The sequence below is a fragment of the Cotesia glomerata genome, linkage group LG1 (assembly GCF_020080835.1).
Source record: "Cotesia glomerata isolate CgM1 linkage group LG1, MPM_Cglom_v2.3, whole genome shotgun sequence".
Lineage (NCBI taxonomy): Eukaryota > Metazoa > Arthropoda > Insecta > Hymenoptera > Braconidae > Cotesia > Cotesia glomerata.
This window is the reverse complement of record NC_058158.1, coordinates 30,059,182-30,076,797: the sequence shown is the minus strand read 5'-3', so window position 1 is coordinate 30,076,797 and position 17,616 is coordinate 30,059,182. Positions and strand designations below refer to the sequence as shown.

The following is a 17,616-nucleotide window of genomic DNA, read 5'->3' as shown; positions in this document are numbered from 1 at the left end:
AATTATACAATAACGAACAAATTTATTATCAAAATACAATATAGTTACTCCGCTCTGCGGCACGTTCACTTAAACTACTAATACCAAGTCGCGGCAGCGACTATAAACAAAAGGAACGCAACGGCGTAGTAAAAAAAACAAACAACAAAAAAAACAAAAAAAAATCTTTAGCCGACGTATCGGCTACCAGCGCCTCCTCGGCAATGGCTAATGACGTCCGTGGCGGGAATCGGTGGTTCGCGGAGGCAAACCAAACAATCCGGGTTTGCAACGAGGACACTCCTCGAAATAAAACCCCTGGTGGCCGCAATGGGCACAAAACGTCCCTCGTGGGAAAGGGCAGTCCGCCATCTGGTGACTCAGGGCACAGTTCCAGCAGCCTGCGTGCCGAATGGGTGGACGGTCGGGGTCGTCACGCAGCTTCTCGGCAAGTGCCATCGCTCGCGTCCGTGACAGTTCGCGTGACACCTTCGGCACCAACGACGGCGGCGTGTTACGGCTCAGCAACTCAATCGCGTATTCCACCTGCTGGATGGGTCGAAGATGGCGCTCCAGTACCTGCTTCGCACGTAGTTGGCATTGGCCCGGGCTGGCGATGGCCACCTTACAGCGAGAGCAGCGCCACATCAGCGAAATTGCTGGTATGGTGCTTGGCTTTTGTGAGGCATACCACCACGCTCTCAATGTGGCCCAGAAACGAGCACGTGAGGTGTGGCATGGTGCAATTCGGAGGCGTCGATAGTGCTGCTCCGCGACCTCCAGCAACGTCTCTACCACCTCCGGGTGGTATTCAGCGGCCCACCCAACTAGCTGGGCGTACATCCCAGTATCGTAGTTGGACATCCTGTAAGGAGGTACAATCACACACATAAACATGCGACAATAATACAATTACAGGGGTCCTCGAGCTTCAATTTCTAATCGGCGGTGTTCGAAGGTGCGCGTACGAGTCGTAACGCTTTGACATGTTGGCGACCAGTTGATCGGCCATTTTGATCCACTAATTCGTATACAACAGGTGAGATAACCTTAGCAACCGTATACGTTTCTTCGGAATATTTACGCGCGAGTTTCGACGAGAAACGATCGACACCTCGGGACAACACATGTTGTCTTACTCGGACGACATCACCGACGGCAAAGCGCTCATCTCGATGATGACGATTATAATAACGAGCTTGGCGTTCGAAACTACGTCCTAAATTATCGGCTACCAGGTCGTGTAGTTGGGTCAGTCGCGTCAAGCGGTTTTCCCACGCCGTAGTGTCGGGAATCGGAATGTCGACGTCACCTTCGATCAATTTTCGATAGTATTTCGGCGGTCTAGGTTGCCAGCCATAGTTCAGCATGGCCGGAGAGACGTGTGACGAGCTGTGAACAGCGGTATTATACGCGTGTCGAAATTCATGGACATGTTCGTCCCAAAGTCGGTGGTCCAAATCGACATAGGAAATTATCATCGTTTTCAGGACTCGATTGACGCGTTCGACCGGGTTCGCTTGGGCATGATACGGCGGTGTTCGGGAATGATGGATTCCATACGCGCGCGCAACTTCCTCCATCAATTTGTTCGCAAATTCAGTGCCATTGTCGGTTAATAACACTTCGGGGCAACGGAAACGATGTACGATTGACCTATCAAATTCGCGAATGATCGTCGGTCCATCAGCTTTCCTAATCGGACATAGCTCGACCCACTTGGTAAACAAGTCTTGGAACACGATCATGTATTTGAACTGATTCTTACTAGCCGGGAATTCCATGCAATCAGCTGCAACGACAGTCCAGGGCGTGTGGACTGTTCGTCGGCACATTAGTCCCGCGGGTGGTTGTTGCGAAACCTTCGACGTTTGACATGTTGAACATTCCGCGACGTACTTACGCACGTCTTCGTCCATTCCAGGCCAATAGTAGTCAATTGCGACTCGACTAGCCGTTTTCTCGACTCCTAAATGGCCAGCCTCGGGTGGGTCGTGATTTTCGGCGATGATTCCCCAATGAGCGGCTTTTGGTGGAACTAATTTCCAGGCGTCCAGGTCCTCGACAACCTGTGCGATCATTCGATTCGGCTTGAAGCGATATAAGCGGTCCTCCTCGACTCGCCAACCTTTCCATCGATTCGGGTTGTTCAGTACATCTCGTTTGCGTCGTGTATACCAGTCGTCAACCAACTCAGCAACTGGTACGTCCTCAGGTTCAGGCTCATCGTCAATTACGCAGATGTCATCGTCGGGTTCGAATTCGTCGCTCTCGAACATTCGGGATAAGGCATCGGGTACATCGTTCAAGGAGCCTTTACGATATTCGATTGGGAACTGATATTCGGCCAATCGCATCGCCCATCGGCTCAATCGGGGCGTCTTACTTTTCAAATCACGCAGCCAACGCAGACTGCTGTGATCTGTGATCACCTTGAATCGATAACCCTCTAAATATCGGCGGAAATGTTCGCAGGCCCATAAAACGGCTAAGCATTCTCGTTCGGTCGCAGAATAATTCCTTTCGGCCTTATTCATGATTCGACTCGCGTACGCCACGACTTTCTCGCCATCCTCGTATTCTTGCGTTAGGACAGCACCTAAACCAGTCGCGCTGGCGTCAGTCTGCAAAACGAAAGTCTTTGAGTAATCGGGACACACCAGGACTGGAGCCGTGGCCAGAGCTACTTTCAAGGCTTCAAATGCGACGTCTTGCTCGGCAGTCCAAGACCAACGGACTTTCTTACTCGTCAATCTCGTCAACGGCTCGGCAATGGTCGCAAAGTCGGGGATGAAACGTCGATACCATGACGCCATCCCAAGGAAACGTCGTACCTGTTTTATGTTCGTCGGTCTCGGGAAGTCCAGCATCGGTTTTACCCGATCTGGGTCAACGAGCAGACCCTGCTCGTTGACGCGGTAACCCAGATAGCGGACCTCGTCCGTGCACAATTCGCATTTATCAACGTTGATTTTTAGGTTCGCGTCTTTTAGGGCGTCGAATATTTCGTCCAGAGCTTCCAGGTGCTCTTCGAAGGTTTCCGTGACGATAATCAAATCGTCCAAATAGCCAAAGACCTTGAGTCCACGTCGTTGTCCCAACATCGTATCGATAAGTCGTTGAAAGTGAGGTGGCGCCCCAGCTAATCCGAACGGCATTCCGACGTATTGAAACATTCCACGGCCTGGGACACAAAAGGCGGTATATTCTCGACTCGTTGGATCCAATTTGACTTGGTGATACGCGTGCTTTAAGTCGATCTTGGAGATAAATTTCGCACCACTCAGCTGGTCAAGGATCCAAGTCATTAACGGCAACGGGTACGCACATGGTTTCGAAATGGCATTTAGTCGTCGAAAGTCCAAGCACATTCGATATTCGCCGGTTGCTTTCTTTACCATGATTACCGGATTGCACCAGGCGCTTGTCGATGGTTCAATAATACCCGCAGCAAGCAGTTCGTCTACTTGGCGGCACATCTCGGACTCAATAATCGGTGACGTCGGGTAATTGCGTTGTCGAATCGGGTCGTGACCTTGTACGTCAATCTTATGCGTCATCAAGCTCGTAAACGTCGTTTCGCCAGAGTATTTCACTGATGGCAGTTTACGAGCGAGCAATTCATCGAGAGCACTTTGTTGCTCTGGCGTAATTTCGACAATTGCCGCGACGTCTTCTTCGTCGAGGTACGTTTTCGAGTTCCAATCATAAATCTCGTCGGTTCGTTTCGTCCACCAGCGTCCAGTCTGTCCATCGTAACAGATCTCGAAGGCAGCAATGGCATCCATGCCGAGAATCATGTCGTAATTAAGTTTCGGGATTACTCGAACTTCGACGGGTCGCATCTCGTCATTAATCACGAGCGGTAACGTGACTAGAGCGTGTATCGCCATGACTGATCCATCAGCCACGGCAGCGGTCGTTTTGGTCGTTGGTCGGACGCGAGCGCCTAATCCGTAGATCCAATTAAGCTCGTCGACTTCCTTGATACAAGTCACTGAAGCTCCGGTATCTAGCAGCGCTTTAATCGTGCGTTCTCCAATTTGAACGTTCACGAACGGTCGTCGATCATACCCGTCAGTCTTTGTCGGACAAACTTCCTCGGCAAGTTCTCGTAGTATTCGGGTTCGTTCGTCGGGCGGTGCACAAATGAAATGGTGAACAGGCCAATCCTCGGCTTGGTGTTCTTTCGAGCAATAATATGCGTTCTTACACTGCCGACAGCGCCATAGCTGTTCGGTCGATGCGCATACATTGCATTGATGTAATGGTCGTAAATGATCGTTCGGGTCGATTACGGGTCGATGTACGTAGGGTTCGGGGTTTTTCGAGTCGGAAATCTGGTTCGTCGGGCCGAAAGGCTCGATATCGATGTCGAAGATGTCCGGTAGAGGCAAAGCAGCCGCAGCGGCAACCTCTTTAACCGGAATTTCGATCCCAATTTCGACGGAGACCAGCGGTGGATCGTTTACTGCTGTCCCCGGGGAGCGTTTCCCGGCGACGCAGCCCGACGTTGTTGCCAGCGGGTGCAACCAGGGCACCCCACTGTCGTACAATCTGCTGAACCACAAGTCCAGCAGTAACCGGTTCGGGGCGGGCTCGGACAGGCTGTTCGTAAGTGACCTGGTTGGCCACAATTGAAACAGCACCCTCGTAGAGCAGGGTTGATCGAGAATGGTCGAGGTTGCCCAGTTCTGTCACGTGGCACGAAAGTGGTCGCCGACGCATTCAAAGCAGCCACAGGCTGCGATGGCGGGGCCTGTGCTACAGGTTGTTGCTGAACAACCGGCGTTGGAGACTGTTTCCTCGCCTTACGGGACGAACGTGGCGATTTCGGTGGTTTCGCCGGTGACGAAGCGTCATCAATGGCCGCCACTTGCGGTTTTGTCGTCTTAACTGGGACGCGTGACGTATACCGATCCGGTTGATACGCCAGCTCCGGCATTACGCTCTCGTTTGGCGAAACCGGGATACGAGGCTGCATACGACGTCGGGGTCGATCAAAGTCGCGAACAAGTCGATAAAGCTCGCCAAACGTCGAAAAATCTTCACGATGTATCACGGCGTGATACTCCGAACGAAGATTGTTGAACGCGAAGTTCAGTTGGAGGCGTAACGGCAAAGGCTCATTTACCAGTGCCCACATCGCCAGGATGGAGTCCAGGTAATCCAAACCTGACTCCAGAGGACCCTGGGTACGATTCACGACCTCGCCTAGAAGACGGCATTCGAGGTCGGGTTCGCCAAAACGTTCACGAAGAGCGTTACACAAGACATCGTACGAGTCAATGGCCCCTTTCATATGGGTCCACCACGTCTTGGCTGCTCCTGTGAGGACTAATGGCATAACAGCCAATACATCGGCGTCATTAAGACCACAGGTCACCTGGCATTCCTCCAGGCGTCGCAAAAACGGTTCAAGTCTTGACGAGTCTTGTCCCGAGAACTTCAAGTTCCATTTGGACACTCGTTCGTACATGGCAGGCTGATAATGAGCACTCCCAGTACGCGAAAGACCATTACGACTGTCTGTTTCATGATTGTCTCCCGGGATAGGGGAATATCCAGTTTGATGAGCCTGCTGATTCACCTGACTCATCGTGGAGTTCGCAGTGGGCGGGAATCGTACATGCGTCGGACTTCGCATGGTTCGTGGGCTCGGAATGGGTCGCGTGCGCCCATGTGGCAGGCCCGTCGACATGCGGGGTCGCGATTCAGTCAATAAGTACTTCTCAGTACTCGTAGGTGTCGTGTCGATCGATAATATACGGCTTGCCATCGTTGTAATCGTCGTGGTGGTCGTCATTGTCGTTGTCGCTGCTCCCGAGCAGTAAGGCGGCAAATCAATACGGTGATGTGCCCCTTTGTCGGCGATTTCACTCGAAAATCGCGTAATCGGCTGGTCTTCGAGGGTCCAGATCGTGTCTGGGTCGATATTGCGTTTTAACGCACGTAAGAGTCGGTCGCGCAGTACGTCAGATGACCCGAGGGGGTTCGCATTGAGGGTCACAAGCATTTCGCTAACCTGTAGCGCATTAAGTGCGTAAACCCATTCGTCCGACTCATTTATGGTTCGATTTGTTGAAATTGACCCAGTTTGGTCAACTGTGCGCATCGTCTGCTCCAGAGCGCTTAATTCTCGCGTCTGGCGCTCTAATTCGGTGACTTCGGCCTGAAGTCGAAGTCGTTCAGCCGTAAGTCGTCGTCGCTCGGTCACAATAGTGTCGGTTTCAGTTCGGGGAGGGCATTGCCTCGAGCTACCCGGAGGTGGCGTTAATGATCGAGCCGGCGGGATAGGACTCTGTCGGGGTGGTGGATCAGTGGGACCAACATCGTCGTTTGCGCGGTCCCGTCCGTGTATTTGGGTCGGTTCTTCCCCGACTTCGTCGTCTGAACTCATTTCGACTTATTAATTTAACCGTGACAAACGAGACAGAACAAAAAATAAAATTTGACTACGCAATTTAGTCGCGACGCGTCGAGATCTCTTCGTGTGCCCACGTTGGGCGCCAAAATTTGTGATGCCTTTTCCGGCACTGGCGGCGACAGGGCCGGATCAGGTCACCAAAAAAAATTGGCTTACCTGGTTCGTAGATTTGGTTGGGCGCCAGGAACTCAATGTTCCACAGGTCGATCTCGCGGTGGATCTTCGTGGGCGGCGGGTCGGTGTTGAAGAGATTCAAAAATCGAATCACGGCAATCGACGAACAAAGAAATCGAAATGGGACGATAGGATCGGTTAATCAGAGCAACAACAATTAAAAAATAATTGAGGCGTGCAATTCTAATCCAACAACGGTTTATTCAACAACAAATATATACTGTCGGCAATGTCGCATTAATAACAAAAATTATTTAACGCAAAAATAATTCTAACGCAAGACTAGTGCTAACGCAATGATTCGACATTTCAAAATAAACCAAATTCTAGAAAGAAATTCGAGTAACCAAAAATAAAAATTACAAAGCCCTTTCTTTCAAACAAAATAAATAAAATGTCGGTTCGCCAAAATGCTTCAACAAATTTCGAAACGAATAAATAATTCAACTCGCAAGATTTATTCAAAATTTCAAAACAAATAATTAATTCAATTCGCAGAATTTATTCGAATTGTCAAAACAAATACTTAATTCAATTCGCAAAATTTATTCAAATTGTCAAAACAAATAATTAATTCAACTCGCCAAATTTATTCAAAAATTTTTTAAAGGAAATAATTATTCCAATCGCAAAATTTTATTAAAATTTCAATCGCAAAATTTTATCAAAAATTTCAATTGCCAAATTTAATAACAAAATCTCAATCGCAAATCTTTATCAAAAATCACAACAGCAAAATTTATCTACGAAGTCTTCTCTTTTGTTTTCTATTAAAAAAATATAATAATTTCAATCGCAAAATTCAACCAATAATTTCAATCGCAAAAACCTAATAAAGATCTCAAAATTATCCAAAAGAATTCAAATCGTCAAATGGTTCAACAATGACAAAAAAAAACAAATTATGCGAAGTATTCGAATTCGTCAACTTATTGTACAAAGCACTTTACTAAGCCGCTTTGTCGGGTATTTGAAGCTCGAGGTAGGTAAACAGTACTTATAATCCCGACCAAAAATTCCACACACACACAAACACGTGACTCAATGGTACCGTGCCGCAGAGTGTCGTCACCAAGCTTCAAAATACCGCACGGAATTTATTTTAATTCCGTGCAACTCGAATTATAAACAAATTATGTTAACACGACGAAATTCGCGGTGATGACACCCTGGGGCTAAAATTTAGCGATCAGACTCACCCTGCAGCTACCGTCGACGTCTCGGGCGATGCTGACCAAGTAGGCGAAGTTGGCGGCAAAACTGACGGAAGAGCGTCGGTATCTCGGCGATGGCGTGTCCGGGGTCGTAGTGTCCAAAACAATTCGGCGAAATATTTCACAATAATGTACACAATCGTACTCTCGTCAGCGAACAATTTATAAAAAACTAAACAGCAAAAATAATCAAAATAGAACGGCACGATGCCACAGTCACGGCGTCCAGATCAGAATTCATTGCTAATATCGCTGCCTCCTCGGCAACCCATGCTCTTTTTTTTTTCGGTTCGTTCCAAAAACTCGCATCCAATCAGCTCACAGCTTCTTCTAGCCGGCCGTTGTATTCCGGAATGCGTCCAGTATTCCGTTGCGATCGATGATTGGTCGATACTTCGATTAGTGATCAGCCTCGTGTTCAGATGGTGCCTCGCATACTTGTTGTTGGTCGCTCTCCGTCGTCATTGGTCCGTTCAAATTTTCTCGTCGTTCTATCCTCGCGGCCAGATGTCACGTTGATCGTCGATGGCTCGTAGAAATTCGCGGGTCGTCTGATCGCTATAGTCTAGTCTCACTCACTCATGCATTCAACAATAGTTCACACTCATTCCGGTATTCTTTTTATTTGAATTTTTAATTTAAATTCGGCGCGTTTTCTTTTACTAATTTTACCTCGAGCTTGTCATTCTGATCGGGAGGCTGCTTGGGGCGACACAGGCGCGTCGAATCTCTGCTTTTCCTCAGCTTAGCCAACCTAATAATTTTAAAACTCGGAATTTCAAATTTTAGAAAATTTTCTCATGTCACAATATATATATATATATATATACATATATATATATATATATATATATATATATCCATGTAAAATTAACATGGATGGTGATATATCTATATCTATAGATATTAGGTACATTTGTCCATCAGGGGCGCCTGTGCATTACCTTCCTAGTATAGCTGTTTTTTAGCGGTTTTATATATTTTTTTTTTTTTCACATTCTTTGTTTTATTAATATTTCATAATTAAATGAGCATTATGAGTCGTGCACTTTTGGATTTTCCAAACTTTTTATGTAAATAATCGGGTAATCTCCTTCAAATTTTCGGAATTTATGTAGACATATTTAAACTTCATATTAAAAAAAAATCAAGCTTTTTATCAAAAATTGCTTTGGTGCTCGTACTACCTCAAGCTAAACAGTAAAGCGAATCTAAAGCAGATGTATAAAAATATATATCTTTTTTTTTAAATGAAAAAATTTCGAACTCAAATAATCTGTTTGCTTTTGTTCGGAACTTTTTCTAATACAAACTTTTGATTATAGTCTACTAATAAAACTTTGATTGTTTAAGCGTGTAAAAAAACTTATATGACATGAGATTTTACTTTTTTCAATCGTTTTGTTCATCTGTCAGATTGAGTTGCAAAAAACAATTTATTGTGAAATTTCCATTAGACACAAGAGTTTGGAAACCGGAATTTTTTTTATAAGTGTAAGATACTAGTGATGCCACTGTTTTTTTTTTCAGAAAAGTATTAAAAAAAAATTTTTGTTTTAAACCGGGAGTACTTATAAATCAACACAAAACTTTTTAATAAAAACTCTTGAAATTTTATCGGATTAAAATAATCCCAATCAAAAATAATAATAATAATTGAATACAGTTACTAAAAGCAAATATTGAAAGTATTATATTTATTTCGCACAGTACAAACAAAACTTCAATTACCATTAAAAAAATGGAACTTTGTTGAGAGTTAAAACAGTATTAATGCATAGTACTTTGACAAACTTTGTTAACTTTGATAAAGTAATAATTAATCAAGTTAAATTCCGTGAAGCCAAACAGATAACTTTACCTTTAAAAGTTTATTATAGAATCCATCAGCTGCAGAGTAAGTTCAATCGAACTCTGAATAAGTAAATTCGATGTGAATAAATATAAACCAACCAACTTATCAAGTGGAATAAATTACTATTTCAATTGCAACAGAATAATTCAGAATTCTTGCATCCGTACATTTACCATTTGATGAATTTCAAACCGTGAATTGATCAGATAAAAAATTTCGGAATTTGTTTGAAAAAAACGCTTTTTTCGATTTTTTTCGTCAACGATATCTCACCAACGAATCAAGCGGTTTTGACCGGTCCGGCGGCGATCGACGTAGTTTTTTTATGTTAAAAGCTGATTAGTTTTTGAAATCGGTCGGTAAAGCTGTTTAAAAGTCATTCTAAAAAAACTACATTTGAAAAAAAGTTTTCATTATTTTAAAATTTTTGAATGGCCCATAAAATTAATAAAATCTTCATAAAGTATAAGTGATAAGTCAAATTGAAGGTAATATAATCAGATTCACCATAAAGTTTCCAGAAATGAGCTCTTTTCTGTCAGTCAAAAGTTACAAAACTTGAAATTTACAAAATTTTGAAAATTTTAAATGGCCGCCATTTCTAAACTAATTAACCGATTTTGCTCATCTTCGAACTCGACCTCGGTAATTACCCAAAGAATGTGTGTACCAAGTTTCATCAAGATCGGTTGAAAACTTTTCGAGATATCCTGATGAAAAGGCTGGTTATATTATATATATATATATATATATATATATATATAAATATATACATACATATATAAATTTTTTAACCAATGGTGTTTTTGGAACTTATTTGAATAATTATGACATATGATAGCAAAATCAGGTGAAAATTCCACCATGAGGACTAATGCAATAGTTAGATTTCTAACAAAATCTACCTAAAAACACTTCTCGTTTCACCATACTGCACACAACGTCGATCGATTTCTGAATAATATTAATAATAATTCAAATTTATACAGATGGACTCGGACATTTCGGCGTACACTGTCGAGCGTACTCTGGTAATGGAACAAAGGAATCAAATGCTACGCGAGCTGCAGCTGAACAAAAAAGAGTCCCAGGGATTGGTAAGTTTCCTAATTTATTCATTTATTAACTATTAGTTAAATAAAATTGTTTGGTTAAAAAATAAATATTAAATAACAAAATGCATTAAATTTATAATTAACGTGATGAATGATTTAAATAATGATGGATACTGATAGGAATATATCTCTTTGTTGTGTGCTCGTCACGGATAAGGTGCCGACATTGGTGGAATTCAACGAGGTACACACCGAAGAAAAGTTACCTCTGGTTTGTCAGATAGCACCCCAACTTCCCACTTCAAAGCCTTTAATTCCTAACTTACCTTGACTATCCTGATTATCAAGTATGATTTATCACCTTACATCATTTATCATTACCTCATTTATTATTCAACACAAGTACTCGCAGTATTTATTAATATATACATACACACCACTTTTACATTTATATTTATACATTTATATACACCATCATTTATAACCATAAACAATAACAGACTTGTCTCGTTTCTTATCGTTTGATTGACAATCATTTTGTAGTTTAATCTAATATTTCACTGTTAAGAATCGTTTTGTTCGAAATACATTGTTCTAAATTTATTAATACTATGCATAGATATTTACAATATAATAGAAAATAAGGATATTTATTTTCTCAGTTACGGAATTATGAACAAAAGTTATTATTTATTGTAAAATTAATAAATTTATATTTTGTCAATGTTAATCTTTGATTCATAAGAGCAAAATTTATATTTTTTTCACTTTTTAAGTTAAAAAATATAATTTTGATAAAAATGATCTAAACAAATATATGTGTAGAATTTTTTTTTTATTTAAAAAAATTAAATTTTTTAACAAGACGTAATTTGTTGAGAAAAATTCAAAAATTTTCTGATGCGTTGTCTCTAATATTGTTTAAAGAAAAAAAAAAAAAAAAAGCTTTAAAAACAAGCATCAGTTTTGTTTATCAATAATTTTAGAGCACAGTTTTTGGACAAAAAAAAAATTTCACAATTAAAAAGTCCAAAATTTGTTATTAAAATATTACAAAAAAAATAAATGTCCTAATTTTTTATAAAAAATATCGATAAATTATAATAAAAATAATTAATAATTTTATTTACACGGTAATATTACAATAAATATAAAAATTTTATGACAAGGATTTTAGAATTAAAAAATTATTGGTATAATTATTGGTGATATTTAAAATAACAGAAATGAATATTATTTTAAGTAAAACTCGCCACTTATACGTAAAAAATTTTAATAAATCTACGCAGCATAGATTTTTCAGAACTTTGTTCACAGACAAATAAAAGTATCCACTTTAAATAATCAAAAAAAAAATTGCAATAGTACTTACTACAATAAAGTAAAGAAAATATTTTATATCCTACAAATTTACTAACTATACTAAAGCATAATTCAGGTGTAATCTTAAATAGATAAATTTAGCCGACTTTTATAGTGCCCGTAAACACAATGTTGTTACACCGGAATACATTTGAATACGCGAGATTCCATAGTCTAGATTCCGAAATACCTGAGCTGCCAGCGTAAATATCATTGGCTTAGAACTAAGGTAGAGCTTTGTTACTAGACTCCATATAGTGGTCCATCTTACAGTATTACATAAACAATACTGTCTTAAAAATTTTATCTTGGGTGTAGTGTAAATGCCGCCGAATTTATGATACTTACATTTCAGAAATTCATAAAATATATAAAATTGTATGATTTATATTTCAAAAATAAAACAAAGTACCAACCTCATTAAATCTTTATTAACGACCACAGTCATTAAAAAAAATTATAATATACTTTTTACGATGCCATTTGCAATAAATAATATTTATCACCTATTAAAAAGTTTTTGCTGCTCAATAAAATATTGCAAGACTTAAATGTGAGAATCCTTTTATCAAACTTGTAAAATTGAAAATTTATCAGTTTTGCTTTTTACTTTTAAAACTTTGAAACAAGTATTGTATTTTTATAATGCAACTATAAATTTTTTTTACATAATTTACAACAAAAAACTCATAAATTTTATCATAAAAAATACTTGTCATAAAATAATAATAAATTTTTAACAGTGTTATCAACAAAACTTAACTTGACTTATTTATAAAAAAAACAATTACATTAATCCTTAGTCCCGTTAACGTTTTCACAGCTTGGTTGGCATAAACAATCATTGCCCCGGCTTTGATAGATTTTTTTTATATAGAATTTTTGTTGGCGTTCATAAGAGCTTGTTATGCTAAATGAATCATTTATTGATTCCTTATTGAACCATTTCATTGAATAGTTTAGTTTTTTACCTTATCATAAATCCAAAACCAGACTGCTAATAATAAAAATAATTTTTTTTTTTAATTAAAAAAATAATAGGTACAAGCTGTCGTCGACCATCACCACAGTGTTGACGTGAAAACTGCAACCAAGGTGCGGTTCCAAGAACCGAACTCACAACAACCCAATGGAATTGAAGAGTCTCAGGATAAATCTGCGACTCAAGAGAACCCCGCGAGTAAGGAGGGCGATGCTGTTGAGAGCAATGAAAAATCCGAAGATGCTGCTGATAACAAAGCTGTTGGTTCCCCTAAGCCCGACGTTAAGGAAAAGAGCGACAAGGAAACTAAAGAAAACGATACATCTGGATCGGCGACTAAGAAACCTATTGCTCCGTAATTATTTTATTTATTAATCTTTAATTATTAATGAGTTGAGCGTTTGTAAATTTTTATTTTACTCTTTTTTTTTTTTTTTTTTTTATTGTTTTAGAGACCAAGATGACGTGAGACGTATGCACACAGCTGTTAAATTGAACGAAATTATAGTTAACAAGAGTCATGACGCCCAATTGGTAATATTGAACTTACCTGGTCCGCCTAAAGATACGAGAATTGAACGAGAAGCCAATTGTAATAATTATTTTATATTTTTTTTAATTAGTCCTTTTTAAAATTAAGTTTTTTCGGAAATTTTCCGACAAAAATTTGAATATTAATTATTGAATATTCTTGAAAATTCGTGCAAAAAAATTCGGCCTTGTGATTGTCGTTGTTAAATTGATATTTTTAAGTAAATTTGAATTCATGAAAAAAACAGTGAATTCATTTTATTAATAATATCTTTCTATATTTGTAAAGAAAAGTATTTTCAGCTTTATTGAGGGGTTACATGAGTTGCACGGTTTTTAAAAATCGATTTTTTTTAATGTTTTATTAAATTCTACAACATCTCTAGAATATTGTCCTAAAGTTTCGAATCGATCCGAATAATAGTTTCGGAGATACAGTTTCCAAAATTTCCGCGCTCAAGGCACTGTTGTATTGTCACTCAAAACTTTAACCCTAGACTGGCCAACAAACGCGAACTAACGACTTTGGTCAAGTGATGAGGGATTTGCCGCAATGCTTTTAGAGCGTACAGTGTTGTCAGTTCATACACGTTTGACAGACAGAGACTAGAGGTGTTTTCGGCAACGCCGCGGACAAAAAACTATTTACGACTCTGGTTAAGCGATGAGGAAAGCCCCGCGAATTTTTTTAAGAAATTTTTTTTCAGCAATTTAATGTTTTCGAAGATGTTTAAAAAAATTATTAATATATTCTAAAATGTTCAAGGAACAAAGTCAAATTTTTTTGCATAATTTTATTAAATATTAAAGATGTAATCAAAAAAATATGATTGAGCGCGGCGTCACGCTCATACGTTGACCAGTCTAGGGTTAAACATTTTTTTCTCAAAACTATGTTTTCAAAGGCGGTACCCAAGATTTCTCGAGAACTATTCAACCGATCTTGATAAAATTTTAGACAGGTCTTTGAGATATAATTTATAAGGTCTGGAACGAAGGATTTTTTTTTTCAATTACAACTAATTTAAAAAAAAAATGCCGGGAAATTTTATCCAAATTTTTAATTTTTTTGTAAAAACCTCTCCCAAAAATCCAATTTTCATTTTTTTTTCTTTCGTTCAAAATCTAGTTTAAAGTCTTAACTAAAACACATATTTTTTTTTCATTTCAAATAATCCTACTAGGAGTTCTGCTGATCACGCGGACGCATCTTTTTTCCGAGGGCTCGCCGGAAATGACGTCACATTAGCAGAGTTTTTAATATTTTATTTTTTAATTTTAGTAACCCCTTATTAAACATATATCTTTAAGACAGTAAAAAGTTTGAATAAAATATTTCATTCTTTCTATTAAAAAAAATTGTTGAAAGTGTAACCCCTTAATAGGCAGAAGCTTAGACAATTAAAAAAAGTAATGCATAATAAATTTGATAAAGAGTTATTTATGCAAAAAGTTTGGGATATTGTTATTGGGAAGAACAATTAATAAATTTTTGTAAGAAAATTAAAATAATTTTTTAATCAAGTTGATTATAAAGCAATGTTTGTTTCAAAATACCATCTTAATAATAAAATTCATAAGGAGAAAAAATTTTTTTTTTGCACAGAAAATTTAATAAAATAGATGAAATTAATTTTTAAAGTTAGATTAAGCTGCTAATTCGGCTTTTATCATAATAGTACCATTAAATGTAACGACAAAAGTTTTAATGTGTAAATTAATCACAGGTTGCCACAATAAATGCGACAGGTTTTCAAACTATAGTAAATACTATAAAAATATGAATAGATATTAAAAAAAATTATTTATAGTTTTTCAACTTATTAATGATCAATTTGTATAAAAAATTTTTAAATTACTTTAAATTATGTTATTTTAAAAAAGGACTAATGTTATATATTATTATTACTGAGAAAAAAAAAATACTTTTATTAAGAAAATTTTCTTAATACAAGAATTCATGTTCTTGAAAATTTTCAAGAATATATATTCTTAGCTCAAGAACTTGTTAAATCGATTGAAATAATTTTTACTTAATTTAAATAAAGCTATTCTCTTGTTTATTTATTATTCAAAGATAAATATTGATGCTCTTCTCTTCAGAAATGAATAATTAATAATAATAGAATATTTGATCGTCATCGAATTTCTTGAACCAAGAAATTGTTAATTGAGTAAAAGTATTTTTTTTTCTCAGTGTGTTATAAATTAATAACTAATAAATTATAATATTTTGCAGATATGGAGTTCCTTGAAGTATTAACCGAGAGCCTGGAAAAAGTATTAATGGTACATGGCGCAGGCCGTGAAGTAATTACAATGTACTCGTGAAGTGAACTGGCAGTAATTAATAACCTCAACAAACATAATAACTACAACCATCAGGAACGCTTCTACGACAACAAAAACCACCACCTTGACATTCTCCACCGTCTTACTTATTTCAGATCTATCGATAAGAGCGGGATGTCTTACACTAATATCGTGCCATCGTGCGCGGCATGACTTAAGTTTAGCTGCGTCACTATCATTTAAAAAAAATGATAAATATTAATTAATTAATTAAATAACTTAATACTTAAATTAACTAAACTAACTTACTACTAATTACTAACTAATGATCTAAGGATTGCGTTTGTTTCTTACTTTAAATAGACTCTTACTACATAGCTCGACGTATGATTAAGTATAAACTAATATAAAATTAATAATAACTTTAATATTAATTACTAAAGATAAGATTAACAATAATAATAACTTATAACATAACGATAAGAATAACATTAATAATTAATAATAATTATAATTTATAATTATATAACAATAATGATCGCACGAGGACGAGATGGAGATTCCATTAAAGCGGACTTACCTTCTGGTCTCGTGACGTCCGAATATTCTAACAACTTATCGATGCCAAAGTTACGTGCCAATGGATAAGTTTACTTTACGTGGATTCCGCAGGTAGCACAGCGTAAAGAGAAAAAAATTAAATTATTTAAAAATATTGATTGATAAGTATTGTAATTAAGTAAAATAATATAGATATAAAATCAGTAAATGGCAAAAAAAAATTAAGATGGTAGATAATGCACTCTTTGTTAGGCGGCACTTGCTCTTTTAACCGAGAATGAAGCTATGAATTTCGCTATTAGAAAAAAATAATAATCGAATCGATTTCATTTAAATCGTCCTAAAGAGTAAAACCCAAAAATTCTTAGATACGAGCACGCAAACGAAGAGCTAGTCTTAGTCCTCCGAAAAAAATAGAAGCAAAATAAAATTAATATTAATAAATTTTAATCCATCTCATTGAAACGCAAATCAAAACTCCAAATAAATAAAAATTTTAAAATTATAATTGCAGTTAAAGTCGAAGCATCTATGAAAAATCACTGCCAGTAATAATTTCTAAATGCTTCGGCATTTAATTGACATTTAAAATTTATTAAAGAATGATATAGGCTCATTTTTCTACATGCATTGTCGTTAGACAGTTGAATGTGTGTAATGTCACTGCTTGTTAGATTACTTAAAAACGAAATCAATAACTAATTTTATGAGAAAAGTAATTGTAAATTTAGGAAGCTAGAGTATGTAGTGATTTTATTTTTATTTTACTTTAATATGAATGTCTAAAGTCAAAACTAAATATTATGTACTTGGAAAAAAAAAAAAAAAAAAAAGAAAAAAAAATGAAGAAATATTAATTTTAATAAAATTCGCGACTGATTAATTTCATTTGGACTTTGTACTTTTAAATCTCAGATCTCGTGTTTATATTTATATTATAAACATATAAATATATATGATACTCAACCATACTGTCCAAGGCCTATCGGTCCAACCGAGACGAAGTATCGTTAATACCAAAAAATAATTAAAGAAAAAAAAAATATAACAAAGCATTAATTAATAGTAAATTTTAAAAATATTTTACGCCTTTTCTTACTAGAAATTATTAATAATTAATTAACAATTGAAAATTTAACAAGTATTTTCATTCTTATATATATTTTGATCCAATAATGAAAAAT

General features: G+C 37.4%; 1 protein-coding gene across 9 annotated transcripts in view; it reads left to right on the top strand.

Annotated features, from left to right (window-relative positions):
* The window catches only part of LOC123260716 (solute carrier family 12 member 4), a 119,489-nt gene extending 102,379 nt beyond the window's left edge, over window positions 1–17,110 (top strand). For 6 of the 9 annotated variants that reach the window (XM_044721989.1, XM_044722025.1, XM_044722018.1 and 3 more), the window contains 5 exons: window positions 10,639–10,746; window positions 10,922–10,975; window positions 13,108–13,403; window positions 13,501–13,640; window positions 15,819–17,110. In XM_044721989.1, coding sequence (XP_044577924.1) covers window positions 10,639–10,746; window positions 10,922–10,975; window positions 13,108–13,403; window positions 13,501–13,640; window positions 15,819–15,910 — 690 coding nt within the window. In that variant the 3' untranslated portion in view covers window positions 15,911–17,110. Of the gene's footprint in view, window positions 1–10,638; window positions 10,747–10,921; window positions 11,321–13,107; window positions 13,404–13,500; window positions 13,641–15,818 lie in introns of those variants that run through there. The other 3 variants (XM_044721995.1, XM_044722042.1, XM_044722052.1) reach the window with 3 other exon arrangements.
* Window positions 17,111–17,616: the final 506 nt, after the last annotated feature.